This window comes from Panthera leo, chromosome E2 (genome assembly GCF_018350215.1).
Source record: "Panthera leo isolate Ple1 chromosome E2, P.leo_Ple1_pat1.1, whole genome shotgun sequence".
NCBI classification, from domain to species: Eukaryota; Metazoa; Chordata; class Mammalia; order Carnivora; family Felidae; genus Panthera; species Panthera leo.
In genome coordinates, this window is record NC_056693.1 from 47335065 (window position 1) to 47360076 (window position 25012).

General features: G+C 39.5%; 1 protein-coding gene across 4 annotated transcripts in view; it reads left to right on the top strand.

Moving 5' to 3' along the window:
- The window catches only part of PHLPP2 (PH domain and leucine rich repeat protein phosphatase 2), a 75826-nt gene that overhangs the window by 43122 nt on the left and 7692 nt on the right, over nucleotides 1–25012 (top strand). For 3 of the 4 annotated variants that reach the window (XM_042918368.1, XM_042918369.1, XM_042918371.1), the window contains exons 8-18: nucleotides 235–465; nucleotides 2401–2603; nucleotides 5776–5836; nucleotides 9545–9640; nucleotides 11635–11790; nucleotides 14782–14982; nucleotides 19062–19224; nucleotides 19446–19576; nucleotides 20206–20316; nucleotides 21141–21335; nucleotides 24256–24487. In XM_042918368.1, the coding sequence (XP_042774302.1) occupies nucleotides 235–465; nucleotides 2401–2603; nucleotides 5776–5836; nucleotides 9545–9640; nucleotides 11635–11790; nucleotides 14782–14982; nucleotides 19062–19224; nucleotides 19446–19576; nucleotides 20206–20316; nucleotides 21141–21335; nucleotides 24256–24487 (1780 nt within the window). The remainder of the gene's footprint in view (nucleotides 1–234; nucleotides 466–2400; nucleotides 2604–5775; nucleotides 5837–9544; nucleotides 9641–11634; nucleotides 11791–14781; nucleotides 14983–19061; nucleotides 19225–19445; nucleotides 19577–20205; nucleotides 20317–21140; nucleotides 21336–24255; nucleotides 24488–25012) is intronic. The other variant, XM_042918370.1, reaches the window with a different exon arrangement.

The following is a 25012-nucleotide window of genomic DNA, read 5'->3' on the forward strand; positions in this document are numbered from 1 at the left end:
AGCAGTAACTAGTTATTAGTCCCTCAGTTTCAATAGCAGAGGTTCTGACTATTTTTGATTATGGAGGGACCATCCATGTCAGTTATGTGTATTTCATTGAGTCTCTGTAGATAGGGTATTTTATTATTATTGGATTCATAATAAATTAGTGATGTATGTCAGAATCCATATTTCTAGTTCTTTTCATTCCAATTAAAACCTTTCATAAAGTCTTGTTTTGTTTTCTTCCTACAGTCTTCAAACCCTCTGTGTTGATGGCAACTTTCTGACAACTTTACCTGAGGAATTGGGAAATCTGCAACAGCTTTCTTCCCTGGGAATTTCCTTCAACAACTTTAGTCATATTCCTGAGGTTTATGAGAAACTCACTATGTTAGATAAAGTAGTTATGGCAGGAAATCACCTGGAAGTCCTAAACCTTGGGGTGCTGAATAGGATGAGCCATATCAAACATGTGGATTTAAGGTGAGGCCATTTTTCACCATGCCTTCTTCTGGGTGGACCTCTGATGTCCTTTTACGTTTTCTCTTTATAAAGACTTCTCTAAAACATTTTCCAAGCTGTAGTAAAGCTTCAGTTTTCACTCAGTAGCAGAGAGATTATGAGTGAGGTAGGTATACCATGTGATAGACACTTTTACATTACCTTTGACAAAGGTGGTTCTGAGTTACCCTCCCAGCAACATTTTGTAAGAATTCCCATTTCTACACATCCTTGTCAATGTTGGATCTTAGCAGTCTTTTTCTTTATTGTCAGTGTAGTAGGAGAAAATAATACTTCATTGTTTTAATCAGTATTTATTTACTTATGAGTGAGGTTGAGCGTCTTTAACAAAAAAATTTTTTTAATGTTTGTTTATTGTTGAGAGAGAGACAGAATGTAAGTGGGGGAGGGGCAGAGAGAGAGGGAGACACAGGATCAGAAGCATGTTCCAGGCTCTGAGCTGTCAGCACAGAGCCCAACACAAATGGGCCTTGAACTCATGAACCATGAGATCATGTCCTGAGCTGAAGTTGGATGCTTAACCGACTGAGCCACCCAGATGTCCCCGAGCATCGTTTTAATATGCTTATTGGTAATTTGTATTTTTCTTAAACTTGACCATTTTTTATTGAATCATTGGATTTCTTCTTGATACCCATTATATTAGATTTTAAATGTTAATGGTTTTCCTATGAATTTTTTATGAGTTTTATTTTCTAGTTATAATATTTTCCTAAAGAAAGCTGATAAAAGGGGCGCCTGGGTGGCGCAGTCGGTTAAGCGTCCGACTTCAGCCAGGTCACGATCTCACAGTCCGTGGGTTCGAGCCCCGCGTCAGGCTCTGGGCTGATGGCTCGGAGCCTGGAGCCTGTTTCCGATTCTGTGTCTCCCTCTCTCTCTGCCCCTCCCCCGTTCATGCTCTGTCTCTCTCTGTCCCAAAAATAAATAAAAATAAATAAAAATAAATAAAAAAAAAAAAAAAAAAAGAAAGCTGATAAAAGACACATACACATAAAAGACACACATACACATAGTGTAAATGTCTGTCATTTACACTAAGCCATTGATGTCCCTTGTAAAGAAATAGTGACAGAGGGGCGTCTGGGTGGCTCAGTCGGTTGAGCATCCGACTTTGGTTCAGGTCATGATCTTACGGTTCATGGGTTCGAGCCCTGCGTCCAGCTTTGTGCTGACAGCTTGGAGCCTGGAGCCTGCTTCGGATTCTGTGTCTCCCTCTCTTTCTGCCCCTCCCCCACTCATGTCTGTGTCTCTCTCTCAATAAATAAACATTAAAAGAAAATAGTTAACAGAAAAGTGTATTGAAATACAAGAAAATGAGAACATGGCTATGTGCACTAAATCCTATACTTGGGTAGAAGAGAACCAAGAAGCCATTTTCTATAATTTGCCCTTGAACTACTCCATATAGATACAGATTATTTTCCTCTCTATTAATTAATGAAATGTGAATCTTAGCATAAGAGAGAGTAGGCAGAGCAACGGGAGAAAGTATGGCTGCTTCCTCTTGCTCTCTACATGGTGCACTACGACTGCTTTGCTGCTCATTAACCCAGAAGATTATGTTCATCTCATTGTTCATTTGGTGTGCTTCTTCGTGCCTACTTAACTTTATTATGTCTTTGGATGTAAGTTTTTAAGTAATTGTTTGTAGGCATGATCCCTCTTCCCTCTCTATTTAATTTGTATATGTATTTGCAAGTCTGGATTGCCTAACTTAGTTCATAAAGAAAGAACTCAAGGTACAGCTCTTCAGGGTTATTAATACCTTGCAAGCCAAAGCAAGTAGTGAAATGTTTTAGTTGTTTGGAAAAGAAAGAAAGAGATCATACCTCTTTTCTTTTGATAAGCACATTTAGTAGAATTTATTTCTAATGATTTCCTTATTTCTCTATTAAGGATGAACCATTTGAAAACTGTAGTTACTGAAAATCTGGAGGGAAATAAATACATCACCCACATGGATTTGCGGGACAATCAACTGGCTGACTTAGATCTCAACTCCTTATGTAGCTTGGAGCAGCTGCATTGTGAGCGGAACCAACTGAGAGAGCTGACACTCAGTGGCTTCTCCCTTCGAACTCTGTACGCCAGTTCGAACAGTGAGTTCTCCATCCAGCCTCCTATTTTTTTCTCTTGTAGCTCGCAGTCAAGAGCTTTCTAAGAACAGTGGCATCTGTGATGTTCCTCAGCCAGTCTGCAAAGTGTGGTTTGAGGTTCATGGAGACCAGCTTTGTCTTTTAAGTTTGTTTTTAAGTTGGCTGAGATAAGCATGAAAAGGCATTGCAGACTACTTTGAGATTCCCTAAGTGAGTATAATCAGAGGCATTTTGCAAAATAACAAGGTAGGAGGGTGGGCAAGCATGTTCAAAACAGAATATCAGGAATAGCCTAAAACAAAGGTTGGCAAACTACAGCCCAAGGGCTAAATCTGGCCCAGCACCTGTTTTTATATGGCCCATGGGGAATGAGTTTTCACATTTTTTAAGTAAATTTAAAAAAAAATCAAAAGAAGAATAATTTCGACTTGGGAAAGTTATATGAAATTCAAATATCAGTGATACATCAATAAATAAAATTTGATTGGAAGATACCCACATTCATTTGTTTACATATCACTGCATAGTTGAGTAGTTGTAAGAGACATGGTATGGCCTGCAAAGGCTAAAGCATTTATTAAATATTTAGCCCTTTACAGAAAAAGTTTGCTCATCTCTAGTCCAAAACTTTGTACTGCCTCAGTTCTAGAATGAGAAGCCCCTTATTTCAATAGTGATTTGCTCCAGGAATATCGTTCATTGTAAAAGACCTTGTATTTGTCGTATTATTTTTATGGAAAGTTCTTTTTTTTTTTTTTTTTTTTTAAGTTTACTTATTTATTTTGAGAGCAAGAGAGCACACACGATGCGGGGAGGGACAGAGAGAGGGAGAAAGGGAATCCTAAACAGGCTCCACGCTGACAGCACAAAGCATGACACGGGGCTCGAACTCATGAGCTGTCAATTAATGACCTGAGCCTCAATGAAGAGTCAGATGCTTAACAAACTGAGCCACCCAGGTGCCCCAGAGTTCTTTACCAAGGAAATTATAATTAGCATTTCCTGTGTTTCAGGAAGGATGGGAAAAGATGTTCAGTATCACTAAGTGCCAGAGAAATGCAAATTTTGATAATTCCATTTTATGCTCATCAAATTAAAAATTCCCACTAAGCGCTATTGAAGATATGGAGAAGCAGCAGCTCTCCTACACTGCCAGTGAGAGGGTCATTTGCTAAAGCCATTTTGCAAAGCACTATAACAGTGTTCAGAGAAGTCAAAGATACATGTAGTGCATATTCTGCCAGGTGCTCTGCTTGGAATATCTCCCAGAGACACCCACATGTGCCCAGGAGATGTGTACTGGAGTGTTTCTCATGGCGTTGTTTGTTACGGTGGAAAAAAAAAAAAAAAATATGACTCTTGATAGGAAAATGTATACACTAAACAGTGACATGTTTATACAATAGAATACTGCACAGCAATGGAAATGAATGTCCTAAAGCTTTGTGTATTAATATGGATAAATCTTAAGAAACATTGTTTTAGCAAAAAAAAATGCATAAGTATATGTACACCAAGATAGTTGTATCAAATTTCAGACACACAGAAAAGTTGTTTCCTTAGCTCTGTGTTTACCAGAGAATATAAAGGATCCATGGGAATGATAAAATATTCAGGATGATGTTTACCTCTTGGTATGTGCAGTGTTTTAATTCTTGAAAAAGTCTGAAGCTTATAGACAGAATTTGAAGATTTGTTAAAAGTTGGATGATGGGTGAAAGAGTGTTCATTATTATATTCTTTTTTCTGTATCTCTAAAATACATTATTAAAATAAAAGATAGTTATAGACTTCTCTTTTCATTGCCTTTTATCATGTTAGAGAAATTTCAACTTGTAGCGTAGATTAATTGCTTGGGTCAAAACAGTGTCAAAGCTGATGAGTATCGACTTGTGCAAGTTCTAGATATTCTTGTGAGATGGTAGTCGGTCTTTTGTTGTGGAAATGTTTACTATTAGCCCTATTCTTTGTTCTAAATGTATCTAGAGAATGAATGAGTGGCCCTGCTAGAAAAGACCTCATAGACATAAATGCTGTCTTCGGTAACTGGGATTCTGTCACAGAGCTGTACCAAACGGGGCTTGTTTGAAGTTAGCTGCTCTGTTTACAGAAAGAATCCTTAAGTTCTTAACCTGGAAAAATTCACACCAACACTTGCAGTTCTGATGTCCCAAAAGTAAAGAACTCAGCTTCACAAAAGAATTATCCAAGTGATCAGTTAGTATAGGAAAAGGCACTTGACCCCACTGATCATCGGCGATGTGCACATTGAAACCCCGGTGTGACACCACTACACACCTATCAGAATGACTAGAATAGTCCTTGAAAATCACTGAAAATACTAGTTGTAGATTGGTCAACCACTCTGGAAAACTGTGTGGAATTATCTACTAAAGCTGAACGTGTACTCAGTGACCCCAAAGTGGAAGAGACTTAAATGCCCACCAGCTCTAAAATGGGTACATAAATTGTGGTATAAGTACATAAAGAATTTTATATGGCCATGAGAATGTATGAACTACAGCCCTAGGCAGTAATAGGAACAAATGTCACAGGCACAATGTGGAGTAAATAAAGCCAGAGAAAGCATTATGCAGACTGTGCATGTGTATTTAAAATGTGGATAGGCAAAAGCCATCTGTGGTATTGGGAGTTGGGGGTAGGGAGGGAGGTTGCCCTGGTGGGCAGTGACCAAAACAGGGAAACGGGAGTGAATTTCAGGGCAGCGGGTAATATGCTGTTTCTTGATCTGGGTACTGGTTACCCTATTGTGTTCTGTTTGTAAAAATCAATTGATCTATACACTTAAGCTTGTTGTACTTTTCTGTATGTATGTTTTTTACTTTAATTAAAAGATACTGCCCCTAAAAATCCAATTATTAAAATTTTTTTTTTAAGTTAGAAAGCTAAGTAGTCACAGCTAACATTTAGCAACTTCCCTGCTGTCTGAGTCCAGACCAGTACACAAGATCCTTTAATCAGTTGTTTCATTTGGTTTTCAAATCAGGTAAAGTTAGTCAGTGTCAGTTACCCAGCTTTTTGTCTTTAGTTCATCTCAGGAGATGACATCAGTTTTTTCTCTGGTGATTTCACTAAACCACTTTGCTGTTGTTTACTCTCTCAGTTACTTTCTTCTTTGGAGAGTATCACTAATACCTGTTTGTTTTTTGATTAGGGCTGACAGCAGTGAATGTCTATCCAGTACCCAGTCAACTCACTTCTCTAGAACTTTCCCGGTGAGTGTGTCTCATGAGAGTGGTGCTTGTTTGATTCTTAATATTTAAGAGATGGATGTGGATACTTTGGTGGTTTCGAGGTGTAAGACATCTAAATACATGAAAATACTTGGATAGCCTGGAGAAGGGAGAAAGAATGAGTGGAGAAATACTTTTAATGGCTGTACCATCTATTTAAAGGGAAAGTCCTCTTGAAACAGAAAGATGCCTGTGAAATATTCTTAAAAAGTCTGCAGATTTAGAATGAGATGCAAACAAAGGAAACCTTTTATCCCCTTCATGGCAGTGATTTCCTTTTTGCTGTCTGGAATCAGAGAACTCGTCTTGGTTTTTAGTAACTTACGTTTACAATTTTATTCTCTTTTTTGATATTCTTATGACCCATGTTGGTCTTATGTTCAGAGAGATATTAATTATATTCAGGATCTTATTACTTCCATTTGTGGACAAGAACAGATATAACTGAGGTTTTGCTTTCTTTCCTTCATTTTTAACACTGTTCATTCAGGAATCAGTGGCTGAGTTTTAGGGCCTAGTGGAGAGTGTGACAGTCAAGCCAGCAGTGACAGGGCAGCATCGTAAGTGTGTGATTATAGATGACAGAGCAGGTAGAAGGGGCAGTGGACGGGGCCCAATACATATGGCCAGGATTGTTGTAAAGATTAAATGAGGTAATAAATGCAAAATGTTACCATGGTGCCTGGCATAAAATAGTCTTTTGGGGGAATATTAGCTGCTATATAACCAGGTTTCTTTTTGTTGTTTTTTTTTATTATCATTATTATTAAGCTGTTGTTTTAGATTCCCTCCCATCCATTTCTTTCTTTCATACCTTTACAGCAAAACCCCAGCATGGATCAACACTAAGATTTACCTTCTCCTCTGAGTTTCATCATTACCAAAGAAAATCATATGGACACCACTGTAAATTCACAGTTTCCAACCTCATCAGTGCCCTGGGCATTGGCTCCACATTGTCCAACTTCCCTCACCCTCACCTGCACTAGCCCCAACTCCTTCACTCTAGAGCTTAGCTTCCCACTTGATCGAGAAAGTAGACCGTCTTGGGTGATCTCCCTGAGCGTCCTATCACCTTTCTTAAATTCATGTAATTCATATCCATTCTCAGTTTCTTCCTCTATTCAAGGCCAGTCCATCCTCTGGGCCTGGGATGGCGTCCGCTCTGCTGCTCTGGACCTTGCTCTGTAGTCACCACTTCCTCACCTCTTGTGTGTGTTCACTGTCTTTTTTTTCTCAGTCTGTACACACACTCATTCTCCTCTGTCTTAACAGAGTCTGCTCTATCTTGCAGCCCTTCTAGATGCTATCTATTTCTTCTCATCTCCTTTTTGTCCAAATTTCTCAGTAAGTATTTTCATTTGTTGGCTGGGTTTCCTTGGTTCTCATTTGTTTATCCCACCACAGCTTGCTTTGGACCTTCTCCTATGGAACTTTCCTATATTGACACTGTTAATCTTGCTCTTTTCTTCAAATATCCTTCCTCAGTTGGCTCACATGATCTCATTTTTTTCATGCCACTTCGACCACTCCTGTCCCTTGCGTACTTTTCTTCCTCAGCTAGCCTTTTACAGGTCATTTATTCCAGGTCTGTCCTCACTTCCTGCTTTCTTATTTGACGGTCTCATCTATTCCAGTGATTTCGGCTACACTTCGGTATCAGCGTCACCTGGATTGCCAGCCCACACCTCTTCTTCCAGCCTCAGACCCATGTATCCAGTTTTACATTAGACATTTTTTTTTATTTAATTTTTTTTTTTTAACGTTTATTTATTTTTGAGACAGAGAGAGAGCATGAACGGGGGAGGGACAGAGAGAGAGGGAGACACAGAATCGGAAGCAGGCTCCAGGCTCTGAGCCATCAGCCCAGAGCCCGACGCGGGGCTCGAGCTCACGGACCGCGAGATCGTGACCTGAGCCGAAGTCGGACGCTTAACCGACTGAGCCACCCAGGCGCCCCACATTAGACATTTTTGACCTACCTGTCTCCAACTACCTCAAATATGTGCAAAATGAAACTCTGTATCCACTCCTCCAGCCCTGCCTTAGCTTGTCTTGTGTCTGTTTCAGCTTTTGGCATTATTGTAAGATAGTCCTTTCAGATGGACACCACTCGAGACTCACATATCCAGCCTCATTTGGAGCCTACCACTCCTTTCTCTGGATATGATTTTCTCCCTGGCAGTCTAGATGAGAAGCCTGAAAGTCATTTTTTATTCTTCCCTCTGCTCTACTCCCTTGTCTAATTCATCTCCAAGTTGTTTTGATTTTTGTCTCCTAAGTATTTTTGGAAACCCTCCCCTCCCTTCCGTATGTATCACCACCCAGTTAGGCCCATGTCCTTTCTTGTCTGGAATTCTGTAACGGCTTCCTGATTGTTCTTCCTTTTACTGATATAAGCACCTCAGTCAGACCTCTGTGTATACACAGAGTATAAACTCTTTAAAGTACAGCACTGGGGTGCCTGGGTGGCTCAGTCAGTTAACCTTCTGACTCTTGATTTTGGCTCAGGTCATGATCTCACAGTTCGTGGGTTTGAGCCCCGTGTTGGGCTCTGCGCTGACAGCATGGAGCCTGCTTGGGATCCTCTCTCTCCCCCTTTCTCTCTCCCCTTCCCCACTCATGTGTACATGCTCTCTCTCTCTCTCAAAATAAATAAATAAAGTACAAGACTGTGTTCCCCACTGCTTACAAACCCTTCAGTGATTCCCCTGTACCTGCAGGATAAAGTCACAAACTTCTAGACATGATTTAGGTCTTTTCGGCTTTGTTTCTTACCATTTGGCTCTGTATTTGCTGCTCTGGGATCACCAGACTGCTTATTATTCCCCACATACGTCATGCCATTTCCTTTCTTGTTTCTGCTCTAGTTCATGTTGTCACCTCTTGCTTGGTTTGTCCTCCTCATCTCGGGTCACCTCTTGCTTGGTTTGTCCTCCTCATCTCGGGTCATTGTACAACATTCTTCAAATTCCAACCCAGATGTCATATTTCTTGGGGAGTTTGCCCTGATCCATGTCAAGCAAAGTGCTCCCTTCACTTAGCCGTCGTAACAGTATCTGAGTTTCTCCTACAGTGCCAACTTCTTTCTGCCTTGAGTTGATCTATCAATCAGTAGGTACTTTGAGCCTTAGCGAAGCTAAGTAGCATCTGAAAATGGAATTCCTTTTACTGAGTATCTGCCCGGTGCTCTACTAAATGCTTGAGTTCAAATTCTAAATGATTTGCAGCCTTCCCCCATCACTTGTCTTTTGTCCCTACTTCCTTACTTCTATTCATTTGGTTCATTTTCTCCAGAATTTCTTTCTCTTCTCCTTCATTCATTCATTACCTGTGGAAATCCTTCTCATCTTGAAAGTTTGTTTAAAATGCCACTCCTTTCATTGCCTTTCCTCATCTCTCTTTCATCTCACTACTTGTGTGCTTTCCTACTGCTCATAGCCTTTGTGTCTTCTTTGAGGAGGTAAAATAATTGATCCAATATAATGCATGTTTCTGTCTTTGTCTGTCTTTCTGTCAACAGCATTCATTGAGCACTTAGTATCATATTCCAGGTAATGCACTAGGAATGCCTTGGGGCCCGTGCTCCTGCCCGCAAGGAGCTCAAGGGCTGGTTAACAGATACATTACAGACTAGTGAAAAGAGTTCCACACATCATCAGCAGCAATGCCTTTAATTATTTTCTGTAGAAACCTGTTGGAGTGTGTCCCTGATTGGGCCTGTGAAGCAAAGAAGATGGAGATACTAGATGTGAGCTGTAATCTTCTGACGGAGGTTCCTATGAGGTATGTGTGTGTTAACATATGTATGCATTAATATATATATGTCCGTATGTATGTATAATTATTTTCCTAGATTTGTGTTGCCTTTCAAAGGTACTTTCATCTGTTTGTTTGGTAGGTATTGAGTACCTGTCTAGTGCAGGGCAGTGTGAATTGCTGTAAGGCTAATACATTTTAGCCTTACATATTACTTACATAATAGTAATGGGTAATGCACAGTCTTGGCCTGCACGGAACTTGGTAAGTGGATAGTTGGGTTAAACTTGTGCACAGATAACTGTGATAAAATGTAACAAGGGTTACTGGCCTAGATCAGCGATCTGATTGTGCTAATAGATCATTTGTATTGGATAAGTTTTATGAACTGAGTAATGTTCTAAGAACTTCACATTTATTATTTAATCCTTTAACCACCTTATTAGATAGACGCTGTTATTCTCATCTTACAGATGAGAAAACGAAGGCTTTTTGTGGTTAGGTAACTTGTCCAAGGCCACACTTAACTAGGAAATGATGGGAGCCGACATTTGAATGTAGTCGTTCTTATTCCAAAGTCTTCACTCTTCGTCATTACACTGTATAAATATAATGCATTGAGGAGGGCACCTTTTGGGATGAGCACTGGGTGTTGTATGGAAACCAATTTGACAATAAATTTCATATTTAAAAAAATAAATAAAATAAAATGCTTTAGAAATTAACAACTTTGAACAGTTAGAGAATGCTTCATGAGAGAATTGCGTATTTGAGTTGACCTTTACAAGATGGTGAGATTTCTGTATGTGGAGGGGGAGAGAGGGAAATGCTGGGGCTGAGGGGATGATATATTCAATAGCACTGAGATGTAAAATGTGTGCTTATCACCTAGTGGAGTCTTTAAAGTAAACTGGAGGCTTACAGCATGGTAGGTGTGAATGCAGCCTTTGGAATCAGACCTTCATTCAAGTCCTGATGTTCATGTAAATGGACCCATGCAGTTCATATCCATGAATTAATAGTTGAAGTGGCCTAGCATGTTTTAAGTGATAGTAGTAGTTTTTGTTATAATAAATTTTGTTGATTATAATCAGTTACAGTTGATCCTTGAACAATGGGGTGTCCTGACCCCGGCACAGTTGAAAATCCATGTGTAACTTTTGACTTCTCCCAGAACTTAACTACTAAGAGCCTACTGTATACTGGAAACTTTACTGATAACATAACATCATATTTTGTGTGTTGTATGTATTAGATACTATATTCTTAAAATGAGAAAAGAAAAATCTCATTAAGAAAATCCTAAGGAGGGGGCACCTGGGTGGTTTAGTCAGTTGTGCGTCTGACTTTGGCTCAGGTCATGATCTCACGGCTTGTGAGTTCGAGTCCCGCGTTGGGCTCTATGCTGACACCTCAGAGCCTGGAGCCTGCTTTGGATTCTGTGTCTCCCTCTCTTCTACCCCTCCCCCACTCGTGCGGTGTCTCTCCCCTTCAAAAGTAAACTTTGAAAAAAATGGAAAAAAAGAAAAGAAAATCCTAAGGAACAGCAGTTATACTGTTCTGCATACACACACACACACACACACACACACACACACACACACACACACACACACGTGTGTGTGTGTGTGTAAAACCTGCATGTAAATGGACCCATGCAGTTCATATCCATGTTGTTCAAGGATAAACTGTGTATTAATAAACTGAATTTTTGGTGCTGTCTAAACTTAAAATGTAAGTCAATTTATTCTAGAGATTGCTTTTTTTGTTTAGGTCTGTTCTGTGCTGGTTGCTTTCATTAAGTCACCTTTTCCCAGAATGGCCTTAATGACTTCCTGGTGGGAGGTGGGTAAGCATATGGTCATGGACACTTTGTTGGCTCAAGTGCCTACTGGTGATTAAACTGTCTAGAAAAATATGTTTCTATTAGTTTACTGATTTCAGTGAAATAGCCAAGGGCAGACTCAGAAAAAATGATTTAAGTGAGTTTTTTATTTGTTTCTTTGTACTGTTCCCCTTAGAATTCTTAGTAGCTTGAGTCTTAGAAAACTGATGCTGGGGCACAACCAGGTACAGAGCCTGCCAGCCCTGGTGGACCACATCCCTCTTGAGGTGCTGGATATTCAGCATAACTTACTCACCAGGCTGCCAGATACTCTCTTCTCCAAGGCCTTAAAGTAAGTACTATAAGGTTTATTTAGAAGAGCAGAATCGTTGACTCAACAAACTGCATTGACTGTCATTGGAGTGACCTTTGGAACTATATTTACAGTGTTTATCTCACAGTCTAACTGTAGGTAGAGATTTATTTATTTGTAATTTATAAGAACTAAAATATGACACTGTTGTATGACGTAGTAATCTTCAACTCAAAGGTTGAAATAACCATCAAATACTTAAGTTTTAGTGTTGTAAACAATTTCAAACAGGTTGGGAAATTTCAAACAGATTTTCATTTCAGAAAATGAATACATTTATGACCTCTTAAAGAAAAATCACAGTACTCTGATAGAGCTTTCTTGGGAAGTGTTCAGCTTTTGCATTGGGATAAAAGGACATATCACTGAAATTAATTTAGGTTTTGCTTCTTGCTTTATCGACCTATCCTCAAGTTACATTCTTTATGTGCACTGCTTTTTTACTACCTACTTGAAAATTGTGCATTTAAAGGTAAAATTGTTCCAAAAGGTATTATTTACTTTCTCATTATAAGTTAACAGATAGTATGTCTTCCAATTACTTCCTGTAATCAGGTTTATCTGTCTAATACATATGTCACCATTAAGGGAAAACTAGTTTTAATTATAGTCTTCTGCAGTAGGGAGAAAGCAATATTGTCTTCAGTTTGGAAGTGGAGAAAATGGAGATGAGCATTAGTGCTTTAAATAAGGCTACAGGGTATATACAAAAAGCATTTAGCTCACAAGTGTCTGGCTTGTTCTTTGGCAGATTATACATCTCTCTTTTTTTTTTCATTTTTTAAAGGTTTATTATTTATTTATTTTTAATTTATCATCAAGTTAGCTAACATACAGTGTAGTCTTGGCTTCAGGAGTAGGTTCCCATGATATATCACTTACATACAACACCCAGTGCTCATCCCAACAAGTCCCATCCTCAATGCCCATCACCCATTTTCCCCAACCCTCTGTCTGCATCAACCCTTAGTTTATTCTCTGTATTTAAGAGTCTCCCTCTCTGTAACTTATTTTTCCTTCCCTTCCCCTATGGTCCGTCTTCTGTTAAGTTTCTTGAGTTTCACATATGAGTGAAATCATATGGTAACTATCTTTCTCTGACTGACTTACTTCACTTAGCATAATACTCTCCAGTTCCATCCCTGTTGTTGCAAATGACAAGATATCATTCCTTTTCATTGCCGAACAGTATTCCATTGTACATATATACCACATCTTCTTTATCCATTCATCAGTTGATGGACATTTGGTCTCTTTACATAATTTGGCTATTGTTGATAGCACTGCTATAAACATTGGGGCACATGTGCCCCAATGAATCAGCACTCCTGTATCCTTTGGAAAAATTCTTAGCAGTGCTATTACTGGGTCATAGGATAGATCTATTTTTAATTTTTTGAGGAACATCCACACTGTTTTACAAAGTGGCTGCACCAGTTTGCATTCCCACCAACAGTGCAAGGGGGTTCCTCTTTCTCTGCATCCTTGCCAACATCTGTTGTTGCTTCAGTTGTTAATTTTAGCCATTTTGACCAGTGTGAGGTAGTATCTCAATGTAGTTTGGATTTATAGCTTATACATCTCTTAATGTATAATATACTTGGTTGGATTTTCCTAAAAGTAAAAATCTTTGGAAACTCTAGAAGATATTTGAGGGCAGTTTTCTTTATGGAATGTTTATATGGGATCTTAATGCAGTAAAATTTAACTTGTTAATTAACAGGTATTTGTTAGTAATGCATAACATTGCATTTAGCCTTTTTTTTTTTTTTTTAATATTTATTTTTTTGGGGGAGAGTGTGAGGGAGAGGCAGAGGGAGGGAGACCGAGGATCTGAAGCAGGCTCCATGCTGCCACGCTCACAGCAGCGAGCCTGCTGTGTTCAAACCCCACAAACCACAAGTTCATGACCTGAGGTGAAGTCGGGCGCTCAACTGACTGAGTCACCCAGGTACACCTCCACTGCATTTAGTTCTAATGACAGTTTGAATAAAATGAGTTTACAACCTTAGGATTTGTAGTAAGGAAGTTACTGAGTAGCTGTAGCAAACCTTTGATGACATTTATTTAATACTGACTGCACAGAGCACTTTTGGGACCTACAAAGACACACATACAAACAGTACCCTCAACACCTAAAGAGCTAATTAGGGATATGGATCACATAATATGAAGAAGGCTTAAGAACACACAACAAGGTTAATAATATTAGCTACCTTTTATTTGAGCATGTTCTATAAATATGAAATGCCACGCTAGGCAAATTTTAAACATCATACCTTGTTTTACCTATGAGATTGGCAGAGATTAAAGTGAATTATACTCAGTGTTAACAAAGGATTGAGCAAACAGACATTCTTAAATCCTTCTTGTGGGAGGTATAATTTGGTATAGCCTTTCTGTGGTTTAGTTTGATAGTATGTGTATACAAATCTTAAAGATACATGTATCTTTTGACCCTACAAATTCTGCTTCTGATAATATAGTCTAAAGAAACAATTAGAAAAGGACACAGAGTTGCTCATTATGATGTCTGTAATAGCAAACAGTTGTGAACAGCCTACATGCCCATTATAGGAGACTAAAAAGGGGATTGGCTAAATAAATATGATCTGTTAAAATCAAAAACTTTTCTGAAGGATGTCTTCATAGTTGAGATATTCATGAACATGACATTCAACAACACCTTTTTCATAACAACAGACAGTAAAAGATGAAGCTAGGTTAGAATCAGGCCACCCAGAAGCCCAGGAAGCACAACCAAGCCTGAATTCTTTTCTCTCTGCTTGGCTTGCAGGAGTTGAATAAAAGGAACTTTGGCTGGGTAGGTAAAATCAATTAGAGAAAACCCTGGAGAAAATTACTTGTGTTACAGGTTGGGGAGCATGAAACGACAGCATTCCATACCGAGATGGTGTGGCGGTAACAAATAACCATAAAGTAAATGATGATTTGTGTGTGTTCCATCAGTCTCAGATACTTGAATGCATCTGCAAACAGTTTGGAATCTTTGCCATCTGCTGGCGCTGGAGAGGAGAGTCTGAGTGCTCTGCAGCTGCTTTATCTGACGAACAACCTCCTGACAGACCAGTGTGTGCCCGTTCTGGTGGGGCATCCACACCTGCGAATCTTGCATCTTGCAAACAACCAGCTACAGACCTTTCCTGCAAGGTAAGCAGATGCAGACTTCAGTCATTTCAGACACATGGTGTGAAATCTGCATTTGCCAGTCTACGTTACAGCTATCTTACTGGGTACTCGTGCTTTATGTTGCGCAACTTACTAGTGCTATGATTCTACTAGTTGAATGGAAAAATCTGTACCCACTTGTTAAGTATCCGTAACCAGAAGTCGTGGCTGAAATCCATTTAATTTTTTGTTGTAATTACTTAATAATAGTCTGAGAATTTTCAGCCTAGACAAGTACAAGCTTATGAAATACATTCTGAAAACAAGTTTTTTCTTTTTTTGTCAAAACTGTTTTATAATATACTGTTGAGTCCATAATTTATTTGTTTTATATATATCTTGAATGCTTTCTGTATCTCAACTACAGCATAAGTACTGGGGAAACAGTGGTGATTAGGTTACAGTCTCTGTCTTCAAGTAACTTACAGTCAAATTAGGGAAATAGACAATAGGTAATTGCAACGCAGTTTAATAAATGCAGGATTTGGGGGTACCTGGCTGGCTCAGTCGGTAGAGCGTGTTACTCTTGATCTTGGGGTTGTGGGTTCAAGCCCCACGTAAGGGTGTAGTGATTACTTAAAAATAAAATCTGGGGGCGCCTGGGTGGCTCAGTCGGTTGAATCCAACTTCAGCTCATGTTATGATCTCATGGTTTGTTTCTTCCATCCCGCCTTGGGCTCTGTACTGACAGCTCAGAGCCTGGAGCCTGCTTTGGATTCTGTGTCTCTTCTCTCTGCCCCTTCCCCACTCACACTCTGCCTCTGTCTCTCAAAAATAAACAAACATTTTAAAAAATTTAAAAAATAAAATCTGAATGAGTGAATGAATGAATGAATGCAGGATGTTAAAAATATGCATAGATAGCTAACTGCACCATACAGTACCTGGGGGTGGGGTTGGCCTTCCTGGAGGAAGAGGTGATATAGCCAGGCTATACCTATAAGAAAATATAAGCAAGATATTTAATGCTGTCCAAGTTTTAAACAGTGTTCGTGGAGAAATAAATATCTTCCAAAATACATTTGATAAAAAAAAAATTGGGGAAGATTTGATGCCAGAAAAATCCATCTATACCATGAAAGTACTCATTAAAAATCATGTTTTCTGGGGCGCCTGGGTGGCGCAGTCGGTTAAGCGTCCGACTTCAGCCAGGTCACGATCTCGCGGTCCATGAGTTCAAGCCCCGCGTCAGGCTCTGGGCTGATGGCTCGGAGCCTGGAGCCTGTTTCCGACTCTGTGTCTCCCTCTCTCTCTGCCCCTCCCCCGTTCATGCTCTGTCTCTCTCTGTCCCAAAAATAAATAAAAAAAAAAAAAAAAGTTGGGGAAAAAAAAAAATCATGTTTTCAAAAATGAAGACTATATGAAAATGACATTTGATATAATTTGAATGAAATTATATATATCATGTAAAATTATATCATTTGTACTATAATTTGAAATTATATGTTTGATGTAATTGGAAAACAAAGCTATTTTGATTCTGATGATATTTTACACATTTTCTTAGAAATGTGATAAACTTAGAAAAATTCATGGAGATATTATAATTTTTTTTTTTTTTTTTTTTTTTTTTTTTTTTTTTTGAGAGAACAAGGAGAGCATGAGCAGGGGAGAAGCAGAGAGAGAGTCTCAAGTAGGTCCCATACCCAGCAAGGAACCTGTCCCGGGGCTCTATCTCATGACCATAAGGTCATGACCTGAGATGAAATCAAGAGTACTACACTGTATCTGAGCCATCCAGGCACCCTTAGAGATTATAATTTTTGTGAATGTTTATGAAATGAGGTATTTGGAGCTTATAGAAGACAAGCAAGGACAAGATTACTTCCTTCAAAGAATTTGAACAATGGCTTTTAAAGTGAATGCAGAATCTTAATCTTGTCAGATTAATTCCGTTGGCCTCAGATATGTTCCTGTAAAGTGAAAACAGACCATTGACAAGTCATATTGGCTTATGAAGCTATTGGGAGATACCAGATATAATACTCTGAAGCTAATGAATTCCTCCTAATCTGATGACACTCTTATTGTTGGAAGTCAAAAGCAGGCTGATACAAAACTTAAAACTCATTAAAGATTATGAAAATAGGTTAGAAGTAAAGATAAGAATTAAGGAGAGATCACACAAAATTAAAGTACTCTACAGATAATAAAACTAAATGGAATTTAGGAGCGGTATATTAAAATGTATGTTCTATACTGAATAATAAGTCCACTGTCAAATCATCTCCTGAACAGTGTTTCATTACATAGGCATAGTCCAAATCTTCTGTTTCTTGTTTTTTTTTTCTTTAATTTTATTTTGAGAGAGAGGACATGCGTGTGAGGAGGGTAGGAGCAGAGAGAGAGAGCATAGCCCTACTCAGAACTTGATCTCACCAAGTGTGAGATCCTGACCTGAGCCTGAATCAAGAACTGGACGCTTAACCCACTGAGCCACCCAGGTGCCCCCGAATCTTGTTTATTTTGGACTACTTTGAGAATCTAGTGTAGTTCTGGGTGCTCAGTAAGAAACTGGCTGAGATAGGGATCCTGCATTTCTTCTTACAAGTTAGATCCAAGCAGGGAGTAGTATAAGAGAAAAAACAGGAGATTTGGACAGGAGAACACTTTAAAAATGTATTGTTAAGTAAATTTAAAAAGAACATTTAAAAAGAGTGGGGTTATTAATATATATAATATAACATTTTTTAATTTGAAAAATGTAGTTTATTGCATTAAAAAGGACAAGAATACATTCCACCAAACTATTATAAGAGATTATCTTTGGTAGTAGGATTAAAAGAATTTTTTTCTGTTCATCTTTATTTTTCAGGTTTTTTTTTTTCAATGAGTATACATTACTTTTGTAATCAGAAAGAAAACAATTTTAGTTTACTGAGTTTGGTTACTAAAAAGTATTTATGAATTTTCTATCAGTAGACATTATTTATGATATATGGAGGGGCTCCTGGGTGGCTCAGTTGGTTAAGCCTCCAGCTCTTGATTTCAGTTCAGGTCATAATCTCACAGTTCACGAGCTCAAGCCCCACGTCAGGCTCTGCGCGGACTGTGTGGAACCTGCTTGAGATTCTCTTTCCCTCTCTCTCTCTTCCCCTCCCCTGCTCATGTGCTCGCTTGCTCTCTCTCTCTCTCTCTGTCTCTCAAAATAAATAAACTTTAAAAAAAGAAATTGTTTATGATATGTAGAAAGGGAAGGATATAAATTTTATGTAAAATAAATACACATATAAAAATTTTGGTAGGACATAAATTTTATATAAAACACATGCATATGAAAATTCTAAATATGAATCTCATTTAGCAAAATGAGAAAAGTAATTTCAGATTGGTGGTATTGTTGATTTGTTTTCCAAACTTTCTCCACATTATGGCAGTTTATTATTTTTATAATTTTTAAATCAATTATAAATAAATCAGAGCAGTTTGTAATAATCTCGATAAAGATGTTCAGCTGTCTGAAGACATTTTGCTTGTTGTGTAGAAAGCTTTGCTTAGTCCCGTAGAACAATGTGATTTGCTTATATCACAGTTTGTGGCACATGGCTATACATATAGTAAGCACTCCTTAAATGTCTACTAAAGATGGATTATGTTATTAATAGGTAACTGTAGAAATTTAACACTGAATGGAATCTTAGTCATGATTTAGTACTTTATAGCTGAGGATATTGATATCCACTGACATTAAATATCACAGTATTTTGCAACTAGTCAGTGGCCAAGCAAGTACCATAATAATCTTCGAACAGTGGGCTAGTGCTGATTCAGCCACTTCCCATAAGTCAGATAATGTTCATACCCACAAGGTCTAGCAGCTATAAGAGAATCAAGGGAAGCTTTAGTCCTTGAAACACAGTGAGAAGCAGATGAGGCTGAGATTCAGCAGGAACAGTCACCTTGAGGAGCCGTTCCCTTTGTTGGTGTCTGGCTGTTTCACTCTGACCAGTCCTCTGGCAGCAGACCAGGTCGCCGCTGCACTCTGTGTGTGGCTGCTATAAAACTGGCTTGGCATCTTCTCATTTTGAGTGCATTGTGCTATGTTGTTATTTGTTTTTCAGCAAACTGAATAAATTGGAGCAGTTGGAAGAACTGAACCTAAGTGGCAACAAGCTTAAAACCATTCCCACGACCATAGCCAACTGCAGAAGGCTTCACACCCTTGTCGCACACTCCAACAACATCAGCATTTTCCCAGAAATTCTGCAGTTGCCTCAGATCCAGGTACTTTTATGTGATGGAATGGTGTCCTGCTGGAGAAATGGCAGGGTGTTCTCGTCTCATAAAGGGGAAGCAAACGGCAGTTTGGGATCACAATAGATTTTATTGATTCCTGGGAAGAAATGAAGTTTCCTTTGGGGATACACTAGGGGGCTGAGAGTTAGGGAGTTAAGAATTCACTCTCTGTGATGTATTTTCTTTTGATTTCTCCATTTTCCTCTCAGTTTGTAGACCTAAGTTGCAATGACTTGACAGAGATCTTGATTCCGGAGGCTCTGCCTGCTACTTTACAAGACCTTGACCTGACCGGAAATACAAATCTGGTTCTGGAACACAAGACGCTGGACACATTTAGGTAGGAAAAATTTTGAAGTTGAATCCACATGTCTCTTAGTTCTACCAGCCATGTGTGGATCTCCTAAAGCTCTGTAGAGATCTTGATTAAAGAAATAGAATGAATTAGGCCATAAAGCCCCTCAGTCTCTCGTTTAATTCAGTTATGGAGGGATAGTGTATCCAGTAGACAGCCCATTTATATCAGAACTCAGTGTCATGGCTACTGCTCAGCCACACCCACACACTGAATATTTTCACATAGACATCTTAGGTGACACCGATTAACATTACATTATGTCATCGAAGAAATGATGCAGGCTCATTCATTGCACCAAGACTTTGTTGTATCAGAATATTTAAGTAGACAGGTGGCTAAAACTTTGAAATCTGTTGTGCTTCGTTTTTCATTGAAATGAACAGTATCAGCTGTAGCAATATTTGGCCCCTGTTTCTTCCTCCTACCTACCCCTTTCCTTTCTCCTCCTTCTTGGCCAGTAGATCAGTACACTACTTTCATGCAGTCTCTCTGTAAATGAATCTTGGTCTGTCAACAGATGATTTTATAAAAACACATGTTCTTGCTGGGATAGTTTTTGTAAAACACAGAAGGATATGTGGTTTAACCTTCCCTTCCTGCACTTCCCACAGCCATATCACAACCCTGAAAATTGATCAGAAACCTTTGCCAACCACCGACTCTACAGTTACATCAACCTTCTGGAGCCATGGACTGGCTGAGATGGCAGGGCAGAGAAATAAGTGAGTATCTTGGCCATGGAGAGAAATGAAAAAGGCAGCCCCTGACATCTGATCTGATGCTGAAAGCTAGGCCATGTTGTTCTCCTCTGGGACATAAACAGATCATAGAATGCCAGCCTCAGAGAAGGTCCCCCTGAGACTGTGATGCAGTGTGACAAACACAAGATGAATGTACAGTCCACAAAATACCAAACAGCCCCTCTCAAGGCTAAAATGGTGACTGCTACTTTCTTTACCACTTACAGCTTTATCCTCCTGCTAATCTTCTTTCCCTATAGTTAAGATTTACTGAGATAGCCAACCACAGAATGGCCCCATGTTCTGATAGCACCCAGTCTTGGATGGTCCCCTGTTTCATTAGACCATCCCCAAAATGACCCAACAAAAGCCCAAATCCTGTAGTAGATTTTCTCCAACACGCTCTTAACCTATTCACCCCAGAGTTCCATGGTACACATTCTCTATTGCTGCAAAGCATAATAAACCCAACTCGTCCAACCGTCATTGTGCTTCTGGGGATCTTTGGCTGAAGGATGTTGGCCATACTAGTCATTAATCATTGCTAAGGGAAAACATTTCCAGCCTTTGGCAGCATTGCAAAGCTAGTATGTACTGCTCCTGAGTGGGGCTGAATTCCCCCACTTCTTATGACATCACCTCTTTCAGATGCTACTTAATTATCTAATACTTATTTCATGTGTAGATTAGAATTTACTACTGTTCTTTCCACCCTCAACTAATACTTTTCAAAGAAGGTTCCCTGGAGAATAATGCTTTTACCGTAACTTTCTTTGATCTTTGTTTCTTTCATATTTGTGTTACAGGCTGTGTGTATCTGCCCTAGCTGTGGATAACTTTGCAGAGGGGGTGGGAGCCGTGTATGGCATGTTTGACGGGGACCGTAATGAGGAGCTCCCTCGCCTACTCCAGTGCACCATGGCAGATGTGCTTTTGGAAGAAGTACAGCAGTCAACAAATGACACTGTTTTCATGGCTAACACCTTCTTGGTGTCTCACAGGTAAGCAGGTGGGTTGAATATTCTCTAACTCAGTTCTGCTTTTGGAAAACTAAATCTCACTAAGCCAGAAGGTCAGGGTCTAAATTACAGGTATAGGATCAAGGTGAGATCTTGCTCCTCCTGCTGTGACTGTTCTTTATATATCAGCACCGAGTAATGTGGGGACTTTGGTCCTTTAACCAGCCTGGGGAGCCATCTGTTTTCTCTGTTGAACCCAGAGGCCACTGAGGATCTGGGAAGCCCAGAAATTGGGAGCAGAAGGTTGTGTGTGTACAATGTAGTTTGTACATTTAGGGGAAGGAAGATGGCATAAGCTTTTGTAAGAGTCTTTGCAAAGAGTCAGTGACCTACAAAGGGTTAAAGTACTGCTCAGATTTGTGTATTTAGAATACTTATTATTGAGGATTGGCCAATTAATCTTTTTTTTAAATTTTATTTATTTTTTTAAGTTTACATCCAAATTAGTTAGCATATAGTACAACAGTGATTTCAGGAGTAGATTCCTTAGTGCCCCTTACCCATTTAGCCCACCCCCCCTCACACAATCCCTCCAGCAACCCTCAGTTTGTTCTCCATATTTATGAGTCTCTTCTGTTTTGTCCCCCTCCCTGTTTGTATATTATTTTTGCTTCCCTTCCCTTACGTTCATCTGTTTTGTCTCTTAAAGTCCTCATGAGTGAAGTCATATGATTTTTGTCTTTCTCTAATTTCACTTAGCATAATACCCTCCAGTTCCATCCACTTAGTTGCAAATGGCAAGATTTCATTCTTTTTGATTGCCTAGTAATACTCCATTGTGTGTGTGTGTGTGTGTGTGTGTGTGTGTGTGTGTGTGTGTGTGTGTGTGTATACCACATCTTCTTTATCCATTCATCCATTGATGGACATTTGGGCTCTTTCCATACTTTGGCTGTTGTTGATAGTGCTGCTATAAACATGGGGGTGCATGTGTCCCTTCGAAACAGCACACCTGTATCCCTTGGATAAATGCCTACTAGTGCAATTGCTGGGTCATAGGGTAGTTCTATTTTTAGTTTTCTGAGGAACCTCCATACTGTTTTCCACAGTGGCTGCACCAGCTTGCATTGCCACCAACAATGCAAAAGAGATCCTCTTTTTTCGCATCCTCCCCAACATCTGTTGTTGCCTGAGTTGTTAATGTTAGCCATTCTGACAGGTGTAAAGTGGTATCTCATTATGATTTTGATGTGTATTTCCCTGATAATGAGTCATGTTGAGCATTTTTTCATGTGTCGGTTGGCCATCTGGATGTCTTCTTTGGAGAAGTGTCTATTCATGTCTTTTGCCCATTTCTTCACTGGATTATTTGTTTTTTGGGTGTTGAGTTTGATAAGTTCTTTATAGATTTTTGGGTACTTAACTCTTTATCTGATATGTCACTTGCAAATATCTTCTCCCATTCCATCAGTTGCCTTTTAGTTTTGCTTATTGTTCCCTTTGCTGTGCGGAAGCTTTTTATCTTGATGAGGTCCCAGTAGTTCATTTTTGCTTTTGTTTCCCTTTACTCTGGGACGTGTTGAGTAAGAAGTTGCTGCGACCAAGATCAGAGAGGTTTTTGCCTGCTTTCTCCTTGAGGATTTTGATGGCTTCCTGTCTTACATTGAGGTCTTTCATCCATTTTGAGTTTATTTTTGTGTATGGTGTAAGAAAGTTGACCATTTAATCTTCTAAGCCACTTAAGGGCAAAAACTCTACATAACCAAACTAGTGAAGATCTGTTAGTAGCTAATATTACATCTTGCGTATCAGGTGGGCTCTGTGAAGGACATGCACAGCTGAGCAGTGGTGACCTTGTCTCGATGAGGTTGAGATGGAATAGCCTGGAGCCCAAACCAGTTTTGTCTCTCATTATAACATAAAGCAAAGATGCTGGGAAAGGAGTCATTTTTCAGTAATAGAATTGAGCTAGGAGCTTGGCGAAATAAAGAGTTTAGGAAAGAGAACTTGGTTTATGAAGCACCTCCCAGAGCCAGCCAGAAGACCAAGTCTTCCTCATACCATATCTTTAATTTTCCAAACAAATGAAAGAGGTAGGTATTTCATCAGGCAAGTTTCTCAGAGAAATATCTTGCTGAGGATCTGCAATGAGCACATGTCAGAGCTGGAATTTGCAACCAGATCTTTCTCCTAGCACCTGCCCTGTGGTTAGCATTGTGTGCCATGTGCTAGGGAATGGATGCCATGTGTATGGGAGATCTAGAAGGAACAGTGTGACCCTTCTTTCAAGGAACGTAAAGACTGAGTGAGGGCTTGTTCCAGGAGCCGCACCTTCAGCATGACCAGAAACTTGTTAGACTTGCAGATTATTGGGCCAGCGCTTTACCCACCCAATCAGAACCTCTGGGGGTGGGGTCCAGCAGCCTAGTCTAAAGAGCCCTCCAGGTGATTCTGATGTGCTGAAGTTGCAAGTGACTTGAATGAGGTCACTGCAGTCTAGGATCAGACCCAAGCAGAAGCAGTAGAGAAAGATGTATGTTCACTGTCTCCCCTACCCCCAACCTGTTTGTAAAATTTCTTTCCTCAGTCCACTGAGCATGGAAGGCAGAACTCTTCACCATCATCTGTAGCAAGAGACTGCCTTTAGGTGGATACGGGTGAGGCTGGTTCACAGTCATGTGGCAGAGAAACAAGGAAATCACGGACATGAAGGACTGCCGCTTCTAAAACTAGCTACCATGTCTTTGCTTTCTTTTCTTTCTTTCTTTTTTTTAAAGTTTACTTATTTTTGAGAGAGAGAGAGAAAGAGAGGGAAGGGCAGAGAGAGGAAGAGAGAGAATCCCAAGCAGTCTCTGTGCTGTCAGCTCGATGCAGGGCTTGAATTCATGAACTGTGAGATCATGACCTGAGCGTAACCAACTGAGCCACCCAGGTGCCCCTGTTTTCTTTTCCTTCTTAACAGAAAATTGGGAATGGCTGGACAGAAGCTGGGCTCCTCCGCTCTCCTTTGTTATATCCGCCCTGACACTGCTGACCCAACAAGTAGTTTCAGTCTGACTGTGGCCAACGTCGGCACGTGCCAAGCAGTCCTGTGCCGTGGTGGAAAGCCAGTGCCACTCTCGAAAGTCTTCAGCCTGGAACAGGACCCGGAGGAGGCTCAAAGGGTGAAGGACCAGAAAGCCATCATAACAGAGGTGAATTTCACTCATTGCCAGTTACTTCTCCCCAGATCTAGTGAATGCTGTTCTACATACAGGCAGTGAAGTTCCATTTTCTTCCCATCAAGCTGTGTAAATTGTATCCAATCCAGATAATAGTATTAGAAGAAAACCTAAAGAGCAGTTAATGACTAGCAAAAAGAAAAGGCAAATTAGAAATGAAAAGTCTTAGTTTGCAATCCTTCAGATTGATAGCTGGCATGTAAAATAAATGTAAATGTCTCCCTTGGTTAATTTTTAATTCCTCTGGTTTGTTACTCTAAACAGAAAAAGAGAAAATTCTACAGTTTGACATCCCTGTTGTGAAATGCAAAGTTTCAAAATATTTTTCCTGTGTATACTGTGTATGGCTTAGTATGCTCTGGTGGGTTTTTTTAATTTGTTTTTTTGTTTGTTTTTTTGTAATGAAGCATCAATATCTGTGCTATTTTATAGCTTCTCTCCTTTTTTAGTAGAGTAACATTTTTGCTTTCAAAGAGACTTTAGCAATTGCATGTGAAC